Source organism: Gymnoscopelus microlampas, assembly GCF_963454915.1.
Source record: "Gymnoscopelus microlampas genome assembly, chromosome: 12".
In the NCBI taxonomy this organism is placed as follows: domain Eukaryota; kingdom Metazoa; phylum Chordata; class Actinopteri; order Myctophiformes; family Myctophidae; genus Gymnoscopelus; species Gymnoscopelus microlampas.
The window spans coordinates 26,308,190-26,331,555 of record NC_139949.1 but is presented as its reverse complement, the minus strand read 5'-3'; the positions used below and the strand labels follow the sequence as shown (position 1 = coordinate 26,331,555).

At 43.1% G+C, this 23,366-nt stretch overlaps 1 protein-coding gene across 2 annotated transcripts in view; it reads right to left on the bottom strand.

Annotated features, from left to right (window-relative positions):
* Positions 1 to 23,366, bottom strand: part of dscama (Down syndrome cell adhesion molecule a) — a 112,406-nt gene that overhangs the window by 15,712 nt on the left and 73,328 nt on the right. For both annotated transcript variants that reach the window (XM_084074780.1, XM_084074779.1), the window contains exons 9-18: positions 18,751 to 19,029; positions 18,207 to 18,326; positions 17,572 to 17,751; positions 5,717 to 5,913; positions 5,172 to 5,268; positions 4,548 to 4,676; positions 4,078 to 4,245; positions 2,502 to 2,572; positions 2,022 to 2,265; positions 1,103 to 1,249 (exon numbers count right to left, since the gene is read on the bottom strand). In XM_084074780.1, coding sequence (XP_083930906.1) covers positions 1,103 to 1,249; positions 2,022 to 2,265; positions 2,502 to 2,572; positions 4,078 to 4,245; positions 4,548 to 4,676; positions 5,172 to 5,268; positions 5,717 to 5,913; positions 17,572 to 17,751; positions 18,207 to 18,326; positions 18,751 to 19,029 — 1,632 coding nt within the window. The remainder of the gene's footprint in view (positions 1 to 1,102; positions 1,250 to 2,021; positions 2,266 to 2,501; positions 2,573 to 4,077; positions 4,246 to 4,547; positions 4,677 to 5,171; positions 5,269 to 5,716; positions 5,914 to 17,571; positions 17,752 to 18,206; positions 18,327 to 18,750; positions 19,030 to 23,366) is intronic.

The following is a 23,366-nucleotide window of genomic DNA, read 5'->3' as shown; positions in this document are numbered from 1 at the left end:
CTAAACCTTAACCACTTACCAGTGGTGGAAAAAGTACTCAAATGTTTTACTTAAGTAAAAGTATCAAAACTGCAATGTAGAAGTATCCAAAGTACTTGAAGTACTAAAATGTTTGAAAATAGCAGATCTACAAGCTCACATATGCGACGTGTTGTGAGCTTGTAGATCGACTATTTTCAAATGTAATAAGTTATATCTGCACAGTAACTAGTAACAAAGTTTTCAAATAATTGAAATGGTGTAAAAGTATGAGATGCAGTGGAAGTAAAAGTATAGAAAATTGGAAATACTCCAGTAAAGTAAAAAAGACCTCAAACTTGTACTTAAGTACTTGAGTAAATGTACTTAGTTACTTTACACCACTGACCACCTCTAAGTTTTGAATCCCTTACGTGATTAGATTTATAATTAACAAACGCATAGTGTAGCTTTAAATGCTACAGTATTTCATGACAATTTCCCATCTGTTAACATGTGTACAGTAAATGATTGCTAAATGGTGCCGTCCTGGGAAGGCCCTGGTCTTCTATGGACTGTTACCATGCAAACTAGTCCTAGCTGTCAGGCCCTATGAGCAGTCATGTTCCACAGACAGGGCAATGAGATGTGACAGTCAAGGGGTCAAAGGCAACCCTGCTGTCACAAGCCATCCAACTGACATGTTGGCGTGTTGAGTGTGATGTCTGGCTTCTACTAGACCAGTGGTTCCCAAACACTGGGCCGGGACCCATTTTTTAGTCGGCAATATATTTTATGGGTCGCAAGTAAATGTTGCTACAAGTATTTCAAAAGATTAAAAAATAAATCAAATTTTTCAGAAATAAAAACAAAATGTCAAATGTTTTTCAAAAGATTTTTTCAGAAGAAATTCCATACATTAAAAACAAACAAACAGGGTAAGTTAGAGGCTGTAACTCTGAGAGTTACAAAATGGACCCTTATGGGTCCATTTGGTTCCATTTGTACACTCTCAGAGTTATGGGGGCCCTTGAAATTAAAAGGTTTGAGAGCCAGTGTTCTAAACCCTGTTGTGTGCAGACTAGAGCTATATATGTCCAGTACTGTATGTGCGGTGGTATCAGTATGTGTATGAGTACGGTACCTCCATCGGGCAGGTTAGCCCAGTAGATCACCCTGAAGCCCAGCAGGTTGCCGTTGAGGGCCTCTTTGGGAGGGGTCAACCAGGACAAGGAGATGACCTCTGGTAAAGTGGCCGTGGCCTGCACGTTCTCTGGGGGACGACTGGGCACTGAGGGGGAGAACAAGAGGGAAAAAACAGATGAAAACAACACGACATGGGTGCTGTGTAAGAGCATGGGTTCTGATTACCTCAGGCAATTCTTCAACTATCCACTAGGTGGTGTTATATACTTACTTTAGCTTCCAACATGAAACCATATGTTTCTCCAGACACTTCAGCTTCTACGATAACTTACAGTTGTGTATTGCGTCTTTAGAGTAGTGTTTCTCAACAGGGGTGGTTCAATCCCACATGGGGCATTGAGAGAACATTGGGGGGCACAGGAAGCAATATTTTTGAAAGGGGGGCACTGAGGTGCTGTTTGGGGGGCTTAAGGGACCTTGATTTCAGATAAGAGGGTGAAAGAAGTATGAGAACCACTGGATTCTCAAGCTTCCTCTTCTTACCTGAAATGTAATCTCTCAAGACTCTTACAGCTGTGCTCCGTACATTAACGACTATTTGACTATTGATACTTTCAACATTTCTCAAAAATAGCAGAAATGGCCTACCGTATTACCAAGCTCACAACACAGCATTGTGACCACCTCTGCTAGTTTTGAATATTTTTCAAAATGGAAAATTGACATGATATTTGATATTTGCTAAGTATATTGCATAAGTATTAGGGCTAGAAACACAAGTGGACGCACGTGTGGGGGTCTCAGCTTTGTCAGATGTACTGTAAGAAGGGGGGCTCGCTCCAAGGAAAAAGGTCGGGAACCAGTGTATTACAGTTCTTCTCTCACTGATTGGTTGGGTTTTCATATCATGTACTCACCGTCCTCCAGAGTGGTAGCGGCTACCTCCGTCGAGGACGGCCCCGTCCCAGCGCTGTTGCTGGCCTGCACCACCACACCGTACTGGGTGAACTTCTTCAGGTTGTCCAGCACCAGGCTCTCTGCGTTGTCCCCGGTGGTCTCCATGCTGATCACGCTGAACTGGTAGTTCCCCCCGGAGCTGTACTCCCTGTAGCCCACCTGGTAGCCTTTAATGGCCCCGTTCTGGAGGTGCTGCTTTGGTGCCTGGTGGCAGGAGAAGAGGAGAAGGGAGGATATCGTTGCTGTCGGGCAGAAACCTTGTATTTCCATTTTTCAAATGTCAAAGATTTGACTTATAAAATACAATTTAAAAGCACACTTTTGATACACTTAACATTTTAAAATGTTCCCATGGACAATTTGTAATTATGCTATGATGGACCACTAGTGGTCCATGGGCCACTGGTTGAGAAACAGTGCTACAGGTGGTATCGTCTTACCCTCCAAGTGACTCTGATGCTCTGAGAGGAGAGGGCTTCCAGCTGCACCTCCTGAGGTGGTCCGTCAGGAGCTGAAAATAGAACATAGTGGTCCTCAAACTGTTTCATGTCAAGGACCCCCAAAATGATATTCTGAATCCTGAAAAGTAACATATGGACATATGAGGTTTCCACCAGACAGGGACAATATGTATTTGGCTGCGAACCCCCATTATAAAATACTCCAGGGACCCACCCAAACATTTTGCTCTCATTTTGTCTTTGCGTTCGCACACATTTGGGCTAATGTAAATCAAACATAAACACTTTTTTTTTTCTTACTCATGTTGCTATAATTAGTGGGGCCCAATGGCCCCCAAAATGATATGTATTTGGCCACGGACCCCCATCTCAAAATATGTTGTTCCAGGGACCCCCCAGAAGCAAAGATTTGAGTTAAACATTTTAGCTCTAAAAAATATACATATTTAAAGATTTGCCCAAATGTTCACGATTTTTCAAAAATAGCAGATCTACAAGCTCATATCGCTCCACCGAGTGCCACGCTATGAGCTTGTATATCTGCTATTTTTGAATAGCCAAAGTATAATGGATTAAGATTTGTGCAGGATATACAGTAGTGTACTGTAGCTCTGAATCCTTCCTGTCAGAGTGGACTTCACTTTAACAAATAGGACACATCATGTTTATGGAGGAGGAGGTTTGTGTGGATGATTGAGGGGCGAGGAGGAGGAGGAGGAGGAGTGCTCTATTGGGGGTAAAAGCAGGGTTGGGGGATGGGGCGGGGCACCCGACCCTCACTCTATTGACCGCAGTGTGACATTTACTACTGGGGGCCGCTAATTGAAAAGTTGCGCTCTGAGTGCGGGGGTCAGCGTGTGTTCAATAATGCAACAGAGGCAAATGGAGCTGATGTCACTGGACTGTAAATGAATTGACTCAGCTGACCTCCCGCCCTCCCTTCATGATTTAAGATGGCGTTCACCAAGCACTATAACTATAACTATATCAGTCACCGTTGTCTTTGGTATAGCTTAGTTGTGGTCCGGACTCTGGCATCTACTTGACTTAGAACGATTTTTTAAAACGATGTCTCTATACTTATAAAAAGCCATGGGTTTCCGAGGCTACTATACTTATAGTTAATGCTTGGTGTGAACTGCCATTTATACTTTGTCGTACAACGGTGTCCTGCACCGAAAATAGCCAATCTACTAGATCGGCTATTTTCGGCACACAACACCGGCATACGACAGAGTGTAATTTAAACATTACTCACTCAGGTCTGTCTGCCAGACACACCTGAGTCTGTCAAACACACCTGAGTCTGTCAAACAGAGGTATTATTATACCTCAGATTTGGTGTACAGTACAGAATTGTTGTACAGCATATCAAATCTAACTTCCAGGCGCGCTTCATGGAGTCAGGTGCCTCACATGGTGTGTGTGTGAGTGTGTGGTGTGTGTGTGCGTGTGTGCGAGCGCGTGTGTGTGCATAAGGCAGGATGTGCATTCTATAACAGTGCACAACAATCTTGTATTCCCCATCGGGCAGGGAGGTATGTCTCATGTTTACCTGCTTCATCTGTGGTGATAGTGAGCTCATTGCTGGCCTCACTCTTGCCGATGAGGTTCTTGGCGAACATGCGTATGTTGTAGGTGGAGGAGGGATGCAGGTCAATGATGGTGGCCTGGTTCAGCTGGGGGGAGACGTCTTTGGTCTTCTGAGCCGTATCCCAGGAGGCTGAGCGAGAAGGGGGAGGGGGTAAGGTTTATTGGGGTTACCAAGGACGACGAGTCAGGTTTGGAAAAGGTCAAAGCCAGCTAAGTGCATTAAGGCTAAGGCTCTATTGAATTATGGCACTCTAAGACAAAGTGAATATTATAAGGGGTCGAATCTCATCCTGAGAAATTCAGCACGATTCAGCAAAAGCCTAAAGATTAGAATGAACATTAATGAGCCCAAACAGTAAAACCCGGACTCTGAAAGGGTCCATTTTACATACATTCATGTATCTGTATCACATGTCCAGGAAACTCCTTTACCAGATTTATTCTTGCTCTCGATGTCAAAGCCTGTGATTGGGCTGTTGCCATCAAAGCCCATGGTCCAGCGCAGGGCGATGGTCCTGTCCTTCACCTCTCTGATCTCCACCTCTGGGGGGTCGGGGGGCTCTGGGAGACACATTACACTCTGCTGTTATTTCATTGTTACTGTACACTGAACACAGGCATATTACCTTGCATGCAGTTTGCATGCAGGTTGCAATGTCCCATATCAACAGTACAGTATTACTGTAGCATATTCTGTTTTCATGTTTTTTTTTTCTTTTCATAAATTAAGGCTATTGATCATCCTTTAACCACTTAAGCCTTTATTTTATACTTTGTCGAACAACAGTGTCACGCAAAAGTAGCGAAAAATAACCAGTCTACAAGGTCACAATGCGTCACATCCCAACACACTGTGAGCTTGTAGATCTGCTACTTTTCACTATATTCCTACAAAATAGGGATGCCAAGTTGAAATTGGTTACTTCTGTCTGTGGATTTGACACAAACCAATGAAAAATATTAATACGAGCTTGTAACTAAATAATAACTACACTGGATCCATTGGAACACAGGTAAAAAAAAGAAATCCTGAAAAATAGGGTTTTTCTCCTGTACCTTGCACTGTGAGCTGAATGATTCCTCTGTCTTCACCAAATGAGTTAATGGCATGGCAAGAGAAGAATCCAGAATCCTCTCTCACCGTGGGCATAATCTGATGTTCAGCAAGAAATTGAGAAAAGAAAAACACCTTTGAGTCAGGAACACTCTTGTCATAGATTTAACTATTTATTGCAACAAATGGATTACAGTTATACAGTAAGGCACTGATAGCTGAGCTCTTAAGATGTTCCTTGCTGGGGTTCCAGGGGGTCCGCAGCAATATTAGTTTATCATGTATCACAATCAGTTTAAAAATGTATTATTGTGGGGTTTTTTATGCAATGAATTGATTTTTTTATGCAATGAATTGAATACATAGGACCACAATGGACAGAAGTCCCCATGACTTTTTTGTGTTATCCTTTTAGCCTTAATGTCTGACTGTACCATGTGCTGTTTATATTTCTGACTAATGAAGTATTCAATCAATCAATCAATCAAAAAAACCCTGATGCTTCATTTCAGGAGACCTGAACAGCTGCAGTATAAAGTCATGGTACCTGTAAGGTGGAGATGACCTCGTCGGCCACCTCCTTGACGGTGACCACGTAGCGGCTGGTCTCTGGGTTGATGATGCGCTCCTCCTTCTCCCAGCGCACCATGATGGGCTTCTCTCCGTGGGCGGTGCAGCTCATCTTCTTCTCCTCCCCCTGCGTGGCCAGCGTGGTGTTGGGGTAGGAAGTGATCATGGCAGGGACTGCACCACGAGACGAGAATAGAGAGAGGGAGAGACGAAGGAGAGAAGGTTACATTTATGTCAAAGACCAGATATGCATTGTGTCCCATTCATACTTTAAACCAGTAGAGCCCCAGCATCCATATTCTGGGGGATCTACAAGCACACAACACGATGCAACGTCACGCATTGTGAGCTTGTCAATAGAGATTTGACATAGACAGGAAAAAAACGGTCCAAGCACAGAGCCAGGAACTCAGGTCCAGTTTACTAAGCCTAGAGGGTTTAAGTGGTTAAATCTTGAGAGTGTCAACATATGTCAACATGACAAATGTTGGTATCCTTTCGCGCACCGTTGTGCATTTCAATTTCTGCAACATTGCCTAACAATGCATCAGGTCAAAACAGAAATAGTGTTACTTAACATGCTCTATAATTAAGTGCATTTGAAGCTGGAAAGATTTGCATTTATAATGTAACTGCTTAACGTAGCTAAATGTAGCTTATTCATGATTTGACACAGAATGATCATATTCAATGCATCACATACCCCAGTAGTCTTGTTTATAATCTATTAGTTTTGCATGGAAAGATATCAGTAGTGTTGGGTCATTAAACACTTATAATTCAATCTACTCCTGACCGGAGTCCAGACATCAAATCTCTTTGCCGAAAATTAGCTGATCTACAAGCTCACAACATCTCACAGACGTGATGCGTTGTGGGCTTGTAGATCTGCTATTTTCCCTGAAAGGTTGCCCCAGGATAGGGATGCTGGGGTTCATGTGGTCAAGTGGGCGACACACTGGTTCACATTAAGTGTAACCACTTGAACCCCAGTATCCCTATTCTGGGGAAAACTTCAACAAAAATTGCAGATCTACAAGCTTACAACGCGATGCTATTAAAAAAAAAAATAGATTTGGAGTAGATCGGAAAAGAACACACCAAGTACAATCCAACTCGGATCCACTTTACAAGTAAGTATAGACTCTAAGTGGTTGAGTTATACTTCGCTTGCTGACAAAACCTGATTAGCTTAGATAAGCCACACCATCGTACTACGGGGTATAAATGAAGCATTACGCTCTCACGCTGTGGTTTCAACATCTCTCTTAAGTGTGCATACATCCTCCCTGTGATGTTGCGCTGATGGCAACAAGCCACGTATCTGAGGGTCCCTATTGGTACAGTAGCGCTGCTCAGACAACGCTGAAGACACAGCCTTAAATACACACTAACGATGCACACGCCTCATTACACCCACAACAGCGTGTGTAACACCCCCTCTGCTCCCAGACACACACACACATGTACAGGATGCACACGCACATGCATCCTCTCTTCGTCTGTCTCTGCTGCTCTTCTGCTCACTCTCTCACGCACGCACGCACGCACGCACGCACGCACGCACGCACGCACGCACGCACGCACGCACGCACGCACGCACGCACACACACACACACACACACACACACACACACACACACACACACACACACACACACACACACACACACACACACACACACACACACACACACACACACACACACACAGAGCATGCATGATTCCGTTGATGTGATGGGAAGCGTCAGGCAAGGGGTTGCAAACATTTAAGCCTCATCTCTTATTCACTCCCCAGCCATTTGGAGCTCGGCAACGGAAAAGAACGTTGATTTATTTTGCATGACAAGTATGAATTTTTAGTGAGGCGCGTTTGGACAAGTGAGGAGGGGGGAGAAAAAAAGAAACCCTGCTCTGGCTTTATGTAAACGCTATCGTTTTGGAGCAAAGCTACATTACTCTCGTTTTGCCGTGCGAGTGGCTCAGAGGAGGCGCACACTACACAGCAATGTTGTTGACACTACTGACGGGTTGAGATGGCATGCCAGGCGACACGTCACATACAGACAATCTGGAATTGACAACAAAGAATGTAACTGTAGTGTACACAAAGTGTTTGATAATCGAAAGGAATGGATTTGTAAAGGTGGAACTAGACACATAAAGTAAGATAAGATAATATTTAAAAAACAGCGGAAATGAAGGTGTCATAGTAGCAACAGGAGTAAGAGTGAAACAAAGCAAATAAAGCAAATAAAAATAAATAAAATACAATACAATAGTTATGTTTAGGTTGTGACACAAGACACAGTCTATCACCAATGAATATAATTATGAACGAATATACAGTACAGAATATCAACAGAACGAATACAGTACGAGTGCAGCCTGTAAGTAACTCCCTCATCAGTTGTCCTTTACCTATTGTTGTCCTCAACAGGTCTCTCAAGGTTGTGTAGTCTGTATATTGGTGCATATTCACTTCTATTTATGGTGGGCATGTTTATCCCATTAAGACCTGAGGCAGAATCTACAAATGCCTTCTAAACTAAAATTTCAAACACTTTCAAGAATGTTCAAAACATTTAAAAAAATAGCAGATGTACAAGCTTGCAGTGCGGCACATCTGCTATTTTTGAATAACCAACGCAAAAAAATCCAAAATGACACAGATGCTTTCCCGGTTTTAATGTCTTATATCAGTGACAATCAAATCTACATTTTCCATGAAATATATATATTTCACAGAAATTTTTACAGATGACATTAGCAAACTTAATGTTTCAATTCACTTATAATTACATTTCAAATGGTCTTTACACTATTTCATTAGTCATCTTATAATCTTGGCACCATTAGTAATTAAGGACCCAATTTGAAAAAGGCTTTCCATCATGTAATGGACATTTTACTGGTTTCTGTGACCAGCAAACAATTGTCAATTAAATATTACACAAATTGTGCCAGCCCAATTACTGACAATGAAGACCACCAATTCTGGATCATTTGAGTACTCATTTATTTGGGTTCCCGTCCACAAACAGAGAGTGTAATTAAATTATGTGAGGCAGACAATATTCCACATGTAAGCACCCATCACTTTATCTTTAATGCGCATCTTCATATTTATTTAATGACAAAGAGAGGAAAACTCAAATAAAGAAAGAAACTCAAGCACAGGTGTGTTGCAAGACACTGTACTATTTGGGCACGTGTCTGTGCATGTGTACTGTATGTGCATGATGTGTGTGTACTGTATATACATGTGTTTGCAGACATGCATGTGTGTTTGTGTATGTGTGTGTGTTTGTGTGTGTGTGTTTTTACAGTTAAATTAGCACCCACATAGTATACTTTAAGTTCCTATTTACCGGCATCTCATATTCAAAGGTTTTAAAGAAGAAAATGTTTTTTTCCCCCCAACATAATGTTTCTTTTAAATATAAATGTTCATAAAATCTTAGTGTATCATAAAAATCTTAGTGTTTTTGCCAATTATTCCCGGGGCCCACTTGCAATATCCTCACGGCCCATCAGTGGGCCCCAGCCCCCAGGTTGGGAGTGGCTGCTGTAGAGTGTAGCAGCACAGTGTCCTGTTCCTCCACAACAACCCAGAGGGCACTGATGATACACAGTATGCCTGCAGGGGATTGTATGGGGGGGATAGGCTGGTTGCTGATTGGCTGCTCCCATGAGACAAAAGCCCCCCTCCCTCCACTACCCCCCCCCCCCCCCCCCCCCCCCCTCTCTCTTCTTCTCCCAGGCTCCCTTTCACCTGGCCAGGTTACCATGCCAACCAGCATCGGACAGTCTCTCCTCTCCCCCCCCCCCTCTCTCTCTTCTCTCTCCAATCTCTGCTCTTAGAATGGGCCATTTCTAGTAGCCAGGAATAGAACATGGAACCTGCCATTGATTTTCACGGGGAGTATGATGATTACACAATCGCCGCCCCGAATGTCGCAATGCAGAGTACAAAAAAAGAAAAAGGAAAGAAAAAAAAATAGAGTAGGAAACGCTGAAAATGTCTTTATCGGGTGGTGTCGGCGCCGCTGAAAACAACACGAGCAAGATGGTACTGTGTGTGTGTGTGTGTGTGTGTGTGTGTGTGTGTGTGTGTGTGTGTGTGTGTGTGTGTGTGTGTGTGTGTGTGAGTTAACCACTGCAGCCCTGGTATCCCTGTTCCTGAGGGAACATTTGCCGAAAATAGCCGATCTACAAGCTCACAATGAGCTTGCAGATCTGCTATTTCTGGCAAGAGATTTGATGCACAAGGACACCAGAGCGGACCAATTACAGAGCCAACTCAGGACTGTTTTACCAAGAATAGAGGGCCTAAGTGGTTAACAATATGAAATGATTGCTGTCGGGTGGAAACCTTGTATGTCCAAAGCTGTTCCTTTTTTTATTAATCATTTTATAAAACATTTCAAAGTAGGGAAATAGCCGGAGCTTTTAGATCTGCTTTTGTGCAACACTTGTATGATGAAGTAGCAGGGCATTAATTAACGGAAAAAACATAACAATTTGAAACATGGAGATACAAGGTTTCTGCCCGACGGCAATGAAATGATTCCTGAATGGACACTCTCAAAAAATCACTATAGACTCAGAGAGTGAGACAGGCTCCAAATGGTCTACAATCTATTTTAGAGCCAGCATTTATGGAGCAAACTGGGCAGAAACAAGACACCCCGATCTGAGGCTTTCAGCATTCATCTCCATAAGCACCTAAGTTGCTGCATATAAAGCGTCTACAGTATATAAATGTCCATATAAAGTGTTGATTTATAAAATGCTAAATACTCCCTTTGGGGGGGGAAAGGAGAGTGCTACAGTACTTTATGTACAATGACTGGCAAATAGGCCTTGTCTAGTATGTAAATGTGTTAATATTGTCATCATGTTGGCAGCCACAGAATTACATGATATACTCTACCATATTGGTAGATGTTGTGAATTGCATGCTAACACATTTACAATTTAGGCCTTTAGCAGATGCTCTTAATCCAGAGAGACTAAGAGCGTCTGCAAAATCTCTTGGTGTCTTTTTCAAAAGGTTGGTATTTCATTCTGAAACAACCTCTTCACATATCTGAAGTCTGCTGGCTTCTCCTCTGCTGTTGAGCAAAGCTAGCATGGTTGCCGTACACACTGTATTATAAAGTCCACGTCAGTGGCTCTATAGGCTGCACCAACGCTTCTGATTTCGTGTATAGAGGGGCGGGTGTATAGAGGCGCAGAGAGATTGCGGCTGATCCCATTGGTTCACCGATCTGTCCGTCAACCCCCGCCCCGTTAACATAACATTACGAGCGACGCCCACTGCACTCTGGTTGGTTGGGGAAATGAGCACTTCCTCATACCGGGTACACCGACGCGCTCCTCCAGGCTTTTATTTTTCAGCTAAACTAAACAAAAAAGTCTGGAGATCGAGGCTAGTGGCTCTAGGACGCCAGCCTACATTTAGCCCGCTCTGTGTCACTATATAGCTGCCTGGCGGGGGCCAATGTAGGCCACAGGGTGCCCTGGCTCAATCGTGCACTGGGGGCAGTGGGCGGGGGGCGGGAGGGGGACGGGGGGGGGGGCGGGGGAGAGGGGCGTACGGGGGGGCAGACGAGTAAAGACAAGACAAGATCTCTCTAGCACAGTGGCCCCGAGGCACAGTGTAAGTAGGCACAGGGAAAAGACATGGTCTGGCGTGGGAGGGAGGGGGGTCGTCACTGCTATGGCACAAAGATGACTGGTTCACTGGCTGCCCGCAACGTACTGAAATAATTCCTTTAGCTGCACAATTGGCTTGGATCATGGAGCATGATAGGAACGGTATGCCCACAGACACAGTGGCCTTCAGGGTGGTGAGGTGGGTGGAGGGGAGTGGTGGACAAAGTACTCAACCCCCAGTACTTGAGTCAAAGTATAGTCACTCCTGGTCAAATATTACTCAACTACAAGTGACTGACAGCTGCTTGTTAAATTTGTGCTTGAGTTAAAGTATTGCAGTAAAGATACTTGAGTATTCAAAAAGTACTTAAGTATTTAAAAGTACAAATTACAGAAAAAACAATATCAACAATAGTGAAAATAGCAGCTGAAAAATACTGCTTAAGTGGTTAATTCATAACATACGTTTTCCCTTCCTAGGAATGTAGTGGAGTCAAAAGCACAATATTTGTCTTTGAAATGTGGAGTGAAAGCATAAAAAAAAAGTAAGTAATAAGTGCAGATACTCAAGTAAATGTTCTTCATTACTGTCCACCACTGGCTATTTGGCTGGATAAATAGGAAACAAAACAAACGTGATTCTCCTCTGTCTGTTTCTCTCAAGGACGTTAGGATTGGGAGGCTATGTGTATGTACAACCGTTTTTTCTCCAATTAAGTCTCATTATGTGCTTGGCTTTCATCGCTGTGTCTGGCTACATTATGACGTCTAATAGACTTGATTGGTCTTAATTGGCACTGATAAACACTGAGTGCTTGTTGACTGACTGATAGCATCCGCTGTAGTAATGAATTGACTCAACTGCAGCTGTTTTGGAGGTAGAAAAAATACTTGGCATGGAATTGAATAAGAATCATTGGTCTACTGTAACAAAAAAGCAAAACAATTATAATATTACTGCAGTTAAAAAATCAATTAATACACACACACACACACACACACACACACACACACACACACACACACACACACACACACACACACACACACACACACACACACACACACACACACACACACACACACACACACACACACACTCAGTACAATGGTCTGCACAAACAAATTCCACTGCCTGTAAACCCTGAGTTGTACTTTATTGTATGCCGTTGTCACGCACCGAAAATAACCGATCTACAAGCTCCCAACGCCTCTCACCGCGACGCATTGGGAGCTTGTAGATCGGCGTATTTCCGGCGTGTGATGACACCATCATAGGGCAGCGTATAAATAATGAACAGGCGTGGCAGTGTTGCTACGGGATGATGCATGGTGTGTTATGATGAGGCATTAAGCGCCATTTATACATCGTGCTCAGAAAATAGCCAACCTACAAGATCACAACACGTGCCGATGCACCGAATTGTGAGCTTGTAGGTCTGCTATTTTCGGGGCGAGACACCGTCATGCGACGGAGCATAATTTAGGCATTAGCCTGTGTACAGACACTGATAACAATGGAAGTGCCAAGCTAGGACATCACAATAGCTGCAATTCATTTCCCCAGGAGTCCACTACAATAGCCTGGCAGGCTGGGATCTAAACCACTGCATTAACCCATAGGGACCATTATTCTTGTTGTAATCATTGCACTGCGTGCGTTGTAGTCATGCTTGTACATTATGTCTTTGAATTAAAGTGTGTGTTGTTTGTTGTGTTTTCTTCTGTGTGCAGGATGCAGGTGAGGTAGGGGAAGTGCTGATGGTGTGTGTGTGTGTGTGTGTGTGTGTGTGTGTGTGTGTGTGTGTGTGTGTGTGTGTGTGTGTGTGTGTTCTTGTATTACTAGACTTGTCAGGGCATTCATGTCCCCACAAGAATTTGAGAAACTCGTCATCCTCAAGTTAAATGGTTGTTCAAAGGTTAAAATGATCTGTGGGGTTAGACTTACAATTAGGAAAAGACTGAGGTTGGTGGATCGCAGTGCAACGTGTTATGGGCTTGTAGATCCTTTTTTTTTAATTATTATTATTCTTTATTGATATATGCGCATGTACAAGCAAAATAACATGTGCATAACATAGTCAAAAGGATAAACACCAACAAAAACTCGAAGGCTTATTTCCATTGTGATCCTTTCTATGGAATACTTTTCAGGTACTTTCAATGGAAACTGTTTTGGGTACTTTTCGGCTGTTTATTCCTCACAAGTATATTAATTCAAGTGTGTGTGTGTGTGTGTGTGTGTGTGTGTGTGTGTGTGTGTGTGTGTGTGTGTGTGTGTGTGTGTGTGTGTGTGTGTGTGTGTGTGTGTGCGCGCGCGCGCGCGCGCGCGCGCGTGCGTGCGTGCGCTCGCGCGGACTTGCGTCAGCGTCAGGTACCTACAGTACAGTGTATGGATCCTGCATTGCACTTGCATCTATCGTTGGGTGTGTCGATCTGTCTACATCTCCAGTGCTGGTGGATAAACCGAGCTGAACTTGGGAACAGCCAATAATGCACGACGAAGATCATACTATCCATCACGTGAGCACTTTAGCATGCGTCAGCTTGTGTGCTTCCCTAATTGGCTCCTAAGCCTCTTAAGTACACAGTAAAAATCCTTGGTGTTCATTTAACCCTGAGACTGTACAACTGTAACCAAATGGACCCTTACGGGTCCATTTGGTTACATTTGTACAGTCTCAGAGTTAAGTTAACACGAAGGGATTCCACGGTGTAGCTGCCGCTGCTCAAGCAGTGTAGGCTGTCCTGGATAAACAACAGCACAGCATGTACAAGGAGCACTACAGTCTGGTACTGCATATTACTAGAACATTACACTACTGCATATTAGTAGAACTGCATATTACTAAAACATTACACTACGGTACTGCATATTACTAGAACTGCATAGTACTAGAACATTACACTACGGTACTGCATATTACTAGAACATTACACTATGGTACTGTATATTACTACAACGTTACACTATGGTACTGTATATTACTACAACGTTACACTATGGTACTGTATATTACTACAACATTACACTATGGTACTGTATATTACTACAACATTACACTACGGTACTGCATATTACTACAACATTACACTATGGTACTGCATATTACTACAACATTACACTATGGTACTGCATATTACTACAACATTACACCATGGTACTGTATATTACTACAACATTACACCATGGTACTGTATATTACTACAACATTACACTATGGTACTGTATATAACTACAACATTACACTATGGTACTGTAGTAGTATGACGAAGTAGGGCAGCAATAAAATTACAGTATGATACTGTACAGAACATTACCGTATGGTATGGTATATTACACAACATTACAGTCTGGTACTGCATATTACTGAACGGTATGGTGCCTCTATATTAGAGCATTACGGTATGGTAGCCAGCCTACTGCATATTGCAGAACATTACGGTATGGTGCCCCTATATTAGAACATTACGGTAAGGTACTACACATTACCACACAATTACAGGCCGGGCCTGGTGCTCAGGGCCTGTGGAGGCTTCTGGGGTTAATGAGCCCTTTGTCACACACACACACACACACACACACACACACACACACACACACACACACACACACACACACACACACACACACACACACACACACACACACACACACACACACACACACACACACACACACACACACACACACACACACACACACACACACACACACACACACACACACACACACACACACACACACACACACACACACACACACACACACACACACACACACACACACACACACACACACACACACACACACACACACACACACACACACACACACACACACACACACACACACACACACACACACACACACACACACACACACACACACACACACACACACACAGGGGAGCTGGGGGTGAGGTTATGTTCCAAGGGATCCCAGGGAGGTTCGGGTTACTGCACAGAGAGACAACTCGACCAAAGGGACAACACAACTATCATAACAACAAGCTGACACTCAGGGAGATGAGCTCACACCTAAGGGAATGCTCAGTCACACGCACGCACGCATGCACGCACATGCAAAATGCAAAAACAAACTAATACGGCTATTTTGTGTTATGACAGAGCTTACTGCACACGTAGGGACGTTACAAAAGAACAATAGGCAATCCTTTGGCACAAATAACAGATGAGCAGCAAACTGGACAATCACCTTAAACAGAGCATTCAGTATTTGTTCATGTCATTTAAACCATTCAATCCGGGAACGCATCTCTGTCATTTTAGATTTCTTTGACTTTTCAAAAATAGCAGATATAAAAGCTCATAGTGCAGCACCAAGTGCCGCGCTATGAGCCCATAAAAAATCGATATAGTAACTGTATCTGTGTGAAAAATAAATACCTGGATACTGGATATAAACCCCTCTTTCTCTTTTTTCTTCTTAAAAGTACTTAGTATTGCATAAAATTGATTATTTGCATTGCAAAACGTTTCGATACGATACAAAGTCAAACGATACAATATTTCGCTGTTTGCATATCGATATAGTAGATCGCTGAAAATTCAAAACGATTTTTCGATGCAGTTACTATATCGTTACACCTCTAATATAAACCCATAAAAAGAAAACACTGAAATGCACATTTTGTGGGAATCAGAAACTAGTGTTTGTATTGGTGAGAATCTAGTATTATCACTGACTGATAAATAATGTATCCTTTAATTTAGGGGGGGGGGGGGGGGGGGGGGGCAAGTTCAATAGTCTGGTGGTCTACCATGGTTTGTCAGTTTCACTTTTTACCAGAAGAGGGCAGTATTCTTATTAGAAAAAAAGGGTTGCTACATCATAAAGGAGCGTTTAGGAGCAGGCCCCTGGTGTGCTACATTTGATAAGCAAATTGGATGAATTATGTACAGCTCAGCAAAATCTCTTGTTTGATTCCTGTATCACTGACTTTCGAAGTGTACTGTATGTTGCTATATTTTGGGTGTGCATTTTAGCCATCCTGAACAATACCTCAATAAAACATAACCTGAAAACAAGACATTGTGATTGGGATGTCAACCTCCTGAAACGAAAAGCCAAACCATTAAACAAACTGTCTGTTTAGACAAACACATGCACACACACCAATAGGGGGGGGGGGGTTATCACTGGAAAAAAAAAGGGGATGGCTATTTATACTGAACCATATACAAAACGCCCAACCTTCCTCATGCACATAAATATAGAGCCAGAAACTAGGATAAGCTGTCTTAAGAGAGCGTGCAGTAGAGAAGGCGAAGACTAAATTATAAAGGGAAGAGAGGGGGAAGAATGTACATGGATAACCCAATCCTTACTTCCTCCCTCTCTCCCTCACCCCCCCCCCCCCCCCCCCACCCCCCATCCCTCAGTCCTCTTTTCCACATGGCAGCCCCTGCCTGCATGCAGAATTCAGGATTTAATGGAGGGGAGCTAAGTCCTTGGTCACAGCGCGGATAAACACTGCTTTCTCCAAGCGATGTGGCGGTGGTGGCAGTGAGCGTTGCTTTCGTAGGATTCGCTCAGGCAGAAAGCGTGCCGCAGACACCAGGGTGCCGGTGGCTCCTGACTGTCACGGACAAAGCAGACCCTGACTCCAGCTCGTTTAACCTTCGACCTCTCGGTGCCCCCGACCCCCCCGCAGCAGTGAGCGAGTGACCCCCCCAAGCAGCTTTTGCAGACACCAGGAAGGTCAGCCGGTCAAAGTATATACAGTATCGCTAATGAATGATTATTTGAAGACTGGCTGAACACATTTGAGCTTTAATCATTTAGACCCTCTAGACTTAGTAAACTGGACCCGAGTTGGCTCTGTACTTGGACCGCTTTTTATGTCTACACCCAAATATCTTCCCCAAAAATAATATTTTTGGCTATCGTTTCCCCCAGAATATGGATGCGGTGGTTAAGAGGTATGTTCTAATAACAACATACATACACACAGTGTGTGGTAAGCTATAACCGCCTTCGTCATAATAGTCATTTACAACACTATTAGTCCGACAAAATGGCTGCCATGAACAAGCCTTTGGTAGCAATTACTGCAGATCTGAAAGTCCTGACACTGAAAAACATTCAACTTCACAAACAGTACAGTATGTGCATCCCGAAGAACTGTTAATAATCACACGACTTACTTTTGACCATGAGGTACATGGATTTGCTGACATCGGCCCCCACATCATTGCTGACCCTACACAGGTAGAAGCCACTATCTTCCTCCAGCACATGTTTGATGAGCAGAGAGCCATTGACCAACACCTCAATTCGGAAACCTGAGTTTAGGGCTATGGGCTGGAACTGGGGCACCCCGGCGCCTGTTCAAAAAATAATAGATTGTATCAATATTTGACACGAACAGAAGTAAAGGTGTCATACCGTCAAGTCTTCAGTATAGTGACATACTGTGATGCAAGTCTAGCTGACACAATATCATGTATTTCCTCCTTTTGGAGCAGCAGCGTGCAAGCCTTTTCTTTTAACACGGCATCTCACGTTGTTTGTTAGCAGCTTGCGGAGGTGGATGCTTGCTTAGCTTTCAAATTCAACCTCGAGGCTGTGGACATTGTGTTTGTTGTGTTGGCATTCACAAAAGGAGGATCTACTCGCCGCAGGGGGAAAAAAACAACATATTTTGCAATTCAATGAGGAAAATCTATGAGCGTCTGTGACATTCAAAGTACTCTTACTGAACCTAGGTGGTTGTACTGTATATAGAACAGATGGGTATGATCTTGGTGTGTGTGTGATTTGTGAGCATGCATGCATGTACCTTTAGAGTACTCCCACTGGATGGTAGGTACTGGGTATCCCTCTGCTGAACAGTTAAGTATCACAGCCTTCCCATAGATGCCGTCCTGGTCTTTGGGTTGTACAACAAATTTGGGAGGCACTGCAAAGTCAAAATTGTTCTTGATCAGCCGTGTGTACACTGGTATAGTGAAGTGCTCCAAAGGCAGTCATAAATATTCTATATCGTCTCTGTCGTAAAACCTCATATGTCCAAAACCGTTACTTTTCAAATTAAAAAGTATCAAAAGTAGCAGATCTGCAAGCTCTGCCACATAAACAGTGGAATGTCTACATAAACACTGGCACAAAATCAAAATACAGCCAGAGGGATGTGGCTTTCTGCAGGAAAACACCCCAGCATAATTACATAGTGGCTGATTGAGGGGGAAAAAATGAAATAACTATATATATTTTTTCACATGTAGTTAGTTACCTGTTTAACCTTTAAGTCAAGCAAAATGGAGTACTTCTTCCACCACTGCACACTAGCGGTGCGTGCCAGTCTGACATCTATAGCATCTCACCTCGCACAATGAGCTGACTCTGATGCTCCACGGCGGCGGCCTGGTTACGGGCGATGCAGGTGTAGTTCCCGTTGTGCAGCAGCGTCAGGTTGGAGACGCGCAGCGAGCTGGTGAAGTCTATGTTGTCTATGGTGACCCCCAGGCTGGCCGGGATGGGCCGGCCATCCTTCTGCCAGGTGATGAAGACCGGCTGGTCGCCAGACATGACCACGCAGGGGATGAACACACGCTGGCCAATGGAGAAGCGAGGGAACTCAAAGGGGTGGATGGTTGGTGGGACTGTGTGAGAGATGAGAGCATGTATTGTAAAGGTGGTGGTTCTCAAAAAGTGGGGTCCGGGACCCTTAAGGGTGTACCAGGGGGTCCCCAGCTAAATTAGTCCATATATCAGCAAAATCAGTTTAGCCACTTTAACCCTTATATACACTGGGTATTTGAAAATATCGAATCTACAAGCTCGCAACTAATCATATGGTGACGTGTTGGGAGCTTGGAGATCATGCATGGTGTCATCTTTAGAAAATAGTGAAAAAATGTGAAACATTTGAAATTATTTTTAAGCACTTTAACAACACAAATCTAGTATGGGGGTCCCTGGCACCAAATATTTTCAGATGGGGGTCTGTGGCCTAATACAATTTGGGGATCCTTGACATGGAGTAAAGGGTAATTCAGAATGCTATTTTCTAATGTAATGCTTCATGTATGTATGCTCATGTATGTATGGTGTCACACACCGTGATCTGTAAATAGCAGATCTACAAGCTTTTAGATTGTCTATTTTGGCTGTTTTGGGTACATGGCACCTTCGTACCACAAAGTATATTATGGACAAAAATCTTTTGTCTGAACTAGGTTTTAAGACCTGTCATCTTTTTAGTTTGTAAAGATACATTTTGGGGCTTTTTTATGCCTTTATTGATAGGATAGTAGGTTGACAGGAAATGGGGAGTGAGATGCAGCAAAGTCTGTCGGGATCGGGACTCAAACCCGTGACGCACTGTCAGGCTACTTTGGAGCCTAGGTGCCCGGACATCTGGGTAGTCATTTTTGCTCAGATATTTTGCATTAAAAAAGAGCAAATGGAGTGGGTACTCCAAATGTGGTCTATAATGCAAAAAATCGCAAGCTTTTTTAATGCGACACGATGATATTTTCTCCACATAAGAACGTAGTTTCTTAAATTCACTGTGGGGGCGGGGCAGCGGGGGGTTCACCTTAGAAATCCTTTCCTTTAGTCATTCACAAGTTATCACTTGTTATTTAGCCTCACACTCATACAGCATGTTGCAGCTGTGGGTGAAAGATTTTTTTTATTACTTTTCCTTATGCAGTGAACCAGAATTCTCACTCAAACAACACCTTTCCTCTTTCTATCTCTCTCTCCCTCTCTCGCTCTCTCTCTCTCTCTCTCTCTCTCTCTCTCTCTAGGGACACTGTAGCCATCGTGAGAAACAGATGCTTTGGAAAATTAATGATTTAAAATAGCATTGGAATAAGCAGCACTTCAGCGCTTATTTAATTCACAACAAAATAGGCATAATAGGCTCCTGGGGATTCCCCCTCGGCAGCGGCGGAATGCTAAGCAGCCGCGAGGTAAATTAGCCAGGGTGGAATGGCGAGCATGGGTTTGTCTAGTGCCGTGTGATTCCCCCCCCTTGTGTATGCACACGTTAGCCGCGCAGAGACCCCACCAGAGGAACAGAGGCCGAGGTGGGGGGTTGGGGGGGGGTTGGGGGACTCGCCCATCTAACATTTCAAATTATCGTCACTATTGGGCGGAAACCTTGTATGTCCAAAAGAGATACCTTTAGGAAATGGAAAAACTAACCTGCGTTCCAATGGATCGTTGTACCTGTAGTACAAGCTCTTGTTTCATTGGTTCAATATTTATAAAAGCCAACAGACACACACTTAACCACTTTCACTTTCACAAAAAATAAAATAAAAAATTGCAGATCTACAAGCTCAAAACTTGTTGCATCACGGCGCGTTGTGAGCTTGTAGATCGTCTATTTCTGCTACTTTTGTTTGACACTACAGTATGACGAAGTAGGGCATTCATTTACAAAAGAAAACATATAAAAAGTTGAAATATGGAGATACAAGGTTTCTGCCCCGACAGCGAAAACATTATGCATCGTCATTGAAGGAGGAGAGCCTTCTGGGGTTATCAAACATCTGACTCAGCCCGCCGCCTCAGCACTGCATATTCAGATCAGCTGATAGAAGCCGGCCGTAGTATGATGATGATGGAGATGCCACTCTGCTATCAGTGATGTGGCCGGCTACATGGGTGCACACAGCGTCTGATATTATACAAACAGCCCGTTCCCTATCAGCGTTTTCTTGAACACTGAATGGTTGACAAATATATAGAGTTGATGATTTGAACTGTTTATAAGGTGATGCTCGATGCAGCACGTGCAGTGGTGGAGAGTAACTAAGTACATTTACTCAAGTACTGTACTTAAGTACACTTTTGAGGATTTTTTACTTTACTGGAGTATTTCCCATTTTCTGTACTTTTACTTCTACTCCACTACACCTCAGAGGCAAATATTGTACTTTTACTACACTACAATTATTTGAAAACTTTAGTTACTACTGTAGTTACTGCACTTTGCAGATATAAATTATTATTTTATAAAACATACATTAACCACTTTAGCCCTATTTTATACATAGGCTATTCGAAAATAGCCGATCTACAAGCTATTTTGAGCAGAATTTGGGGTAGATGCAAAAAAGCAGTTGTAACTCCAGTCTGTTTCACTATAGAGTACCGAAGTCCTGACGTCACTCCCTCATCCCCTGGGTAACGGAAGTATTTTCTCTATGTAAAATAATATTGGGTCATCTTAGAGTCATCTCATATCAGAATTGTGGTCCAAGAATAAACAGATTGTCCCGGCGCTATTGTCAGGGAGGTGGCTCTGTATCGTTTATGATAGTCAGTCACTCATATACTGTATGATGCACAGTGTTGTGCCTGAACGCGTTCAATGAACGATCGTTCATGAACTCGTTCATATTTTGGGCGAACGTGAACTGAACGTACTGTATATCCGCTAGATGAACGTTATCGTGAACGCGTTCATTCTGGCGTTTGTGAACGGCGTTCTCTCTTCGTTCAACTTCGTTCAAGAGTGTCCCAAATTTCCATGGTTACATCGGTTTGTCATGTTGTATTTCATCCTATTCTGTGTTTCCGAGGCGCCTTGAACGCACCATCAGCCCCAAAAAAGAAAAGCAAGGCGGTGTCTAACATTCATCTGCGCAGTGCGCCGAGCGCGGAGTCCGAGCAGCACAGACAGTTACGGCCACTCGGCCAGGGCGAAGAGCTGACACTTTATCCGCTCTGCGAAGATCATTTCCCGGCCACAAGCATTTGGAAGTTGACTTGTGTCTCTTCCAAAGTATCGGTGTTGTTTCCTTGGCTTCACTGCCGACAAAATTAACTTGAAGCTGGGCTGAATTAATAAGTAAACACCGCGGAATGGCGAAATGAGTTTGGGATCATGTCACAACAACAACGTGGCTGTGTAGCACCGTAGCCTAACAGCCGACTTTAGGACGGTAGCCCCGGCCCCCGAACCTCTGAATGACCGTCATATTGTAGTCTGGACGTCCGACCCGACTTTATTTTGGCATTAAAAGTGGACTTCTGCACCTGGCTTTTGATGTTAACAGTGTCATACACTCACTTTGACAAGCCCCCAGCCCGCCCCCAAGATGAATGAAAATCTTTAGAAAATAGCAGATCTACAAGCTCACTATGTCGCACCGTGACCTGTTGTGAGCTTGTAGATCGGCTATTTTCCAATAGCCAAAACTTAAATAGGGCTGAAGTGATTCATGTATTTGTAAAATCTACAAAGTAACTAGTAACTCAAGTTTTGAAATAATTAAAAATAAAGTACAGTACTTGAATAAATGTGCTTAGTTACTTTACACCACTGGACATAATAAATATAGGGTGCTTTATGTATGAACACCAGAGAGGATATAATGTATAAGAAAATTAAATAAATAACATTGGTTTTATAATGAATTGGATAAATAATAGAAGTATAGTAATAATAATAAATAATATATTTGGATGCATCCTGCTCCATATACAATACAATGCACTGCTTTTCAGTTCATCATTCAAGTTTGAGCCAATAAAAAATATGCGATTAATATGCGATTAATCGCACTAATATATATTGAAAAAAAGAACGAAAAAGAACTGAACTAGTTCATTTTTTGAACCATGAACTTTAGTTCAAAATTTTGAATTATGAACTGAACTTTGAACTAGTTCATTTTAAAATTTGTGAACTGAACTTTGAACTAGTTCATATTTTAAGTGAACTTTCCCAACACTGATGATGCAGTCTGTTTCTAGCGAAAAATGGAATTAATTTGGCGGCGGTAACGTTAAAATGTTCTCGCCGTCAGTTGATGCTTCTTATCCATATGAATCAAAACGCTGGGCTCGATTGTTTATTTTTGGAACACAGTTCTGATATGACGGGATATTAAACACGTCTATGGGAATTCAGAATGGGGAGAAAAAAACGTGACCCTGGTAGGATGCGTAAATTACATCAGACTTCGGTACTCTATGA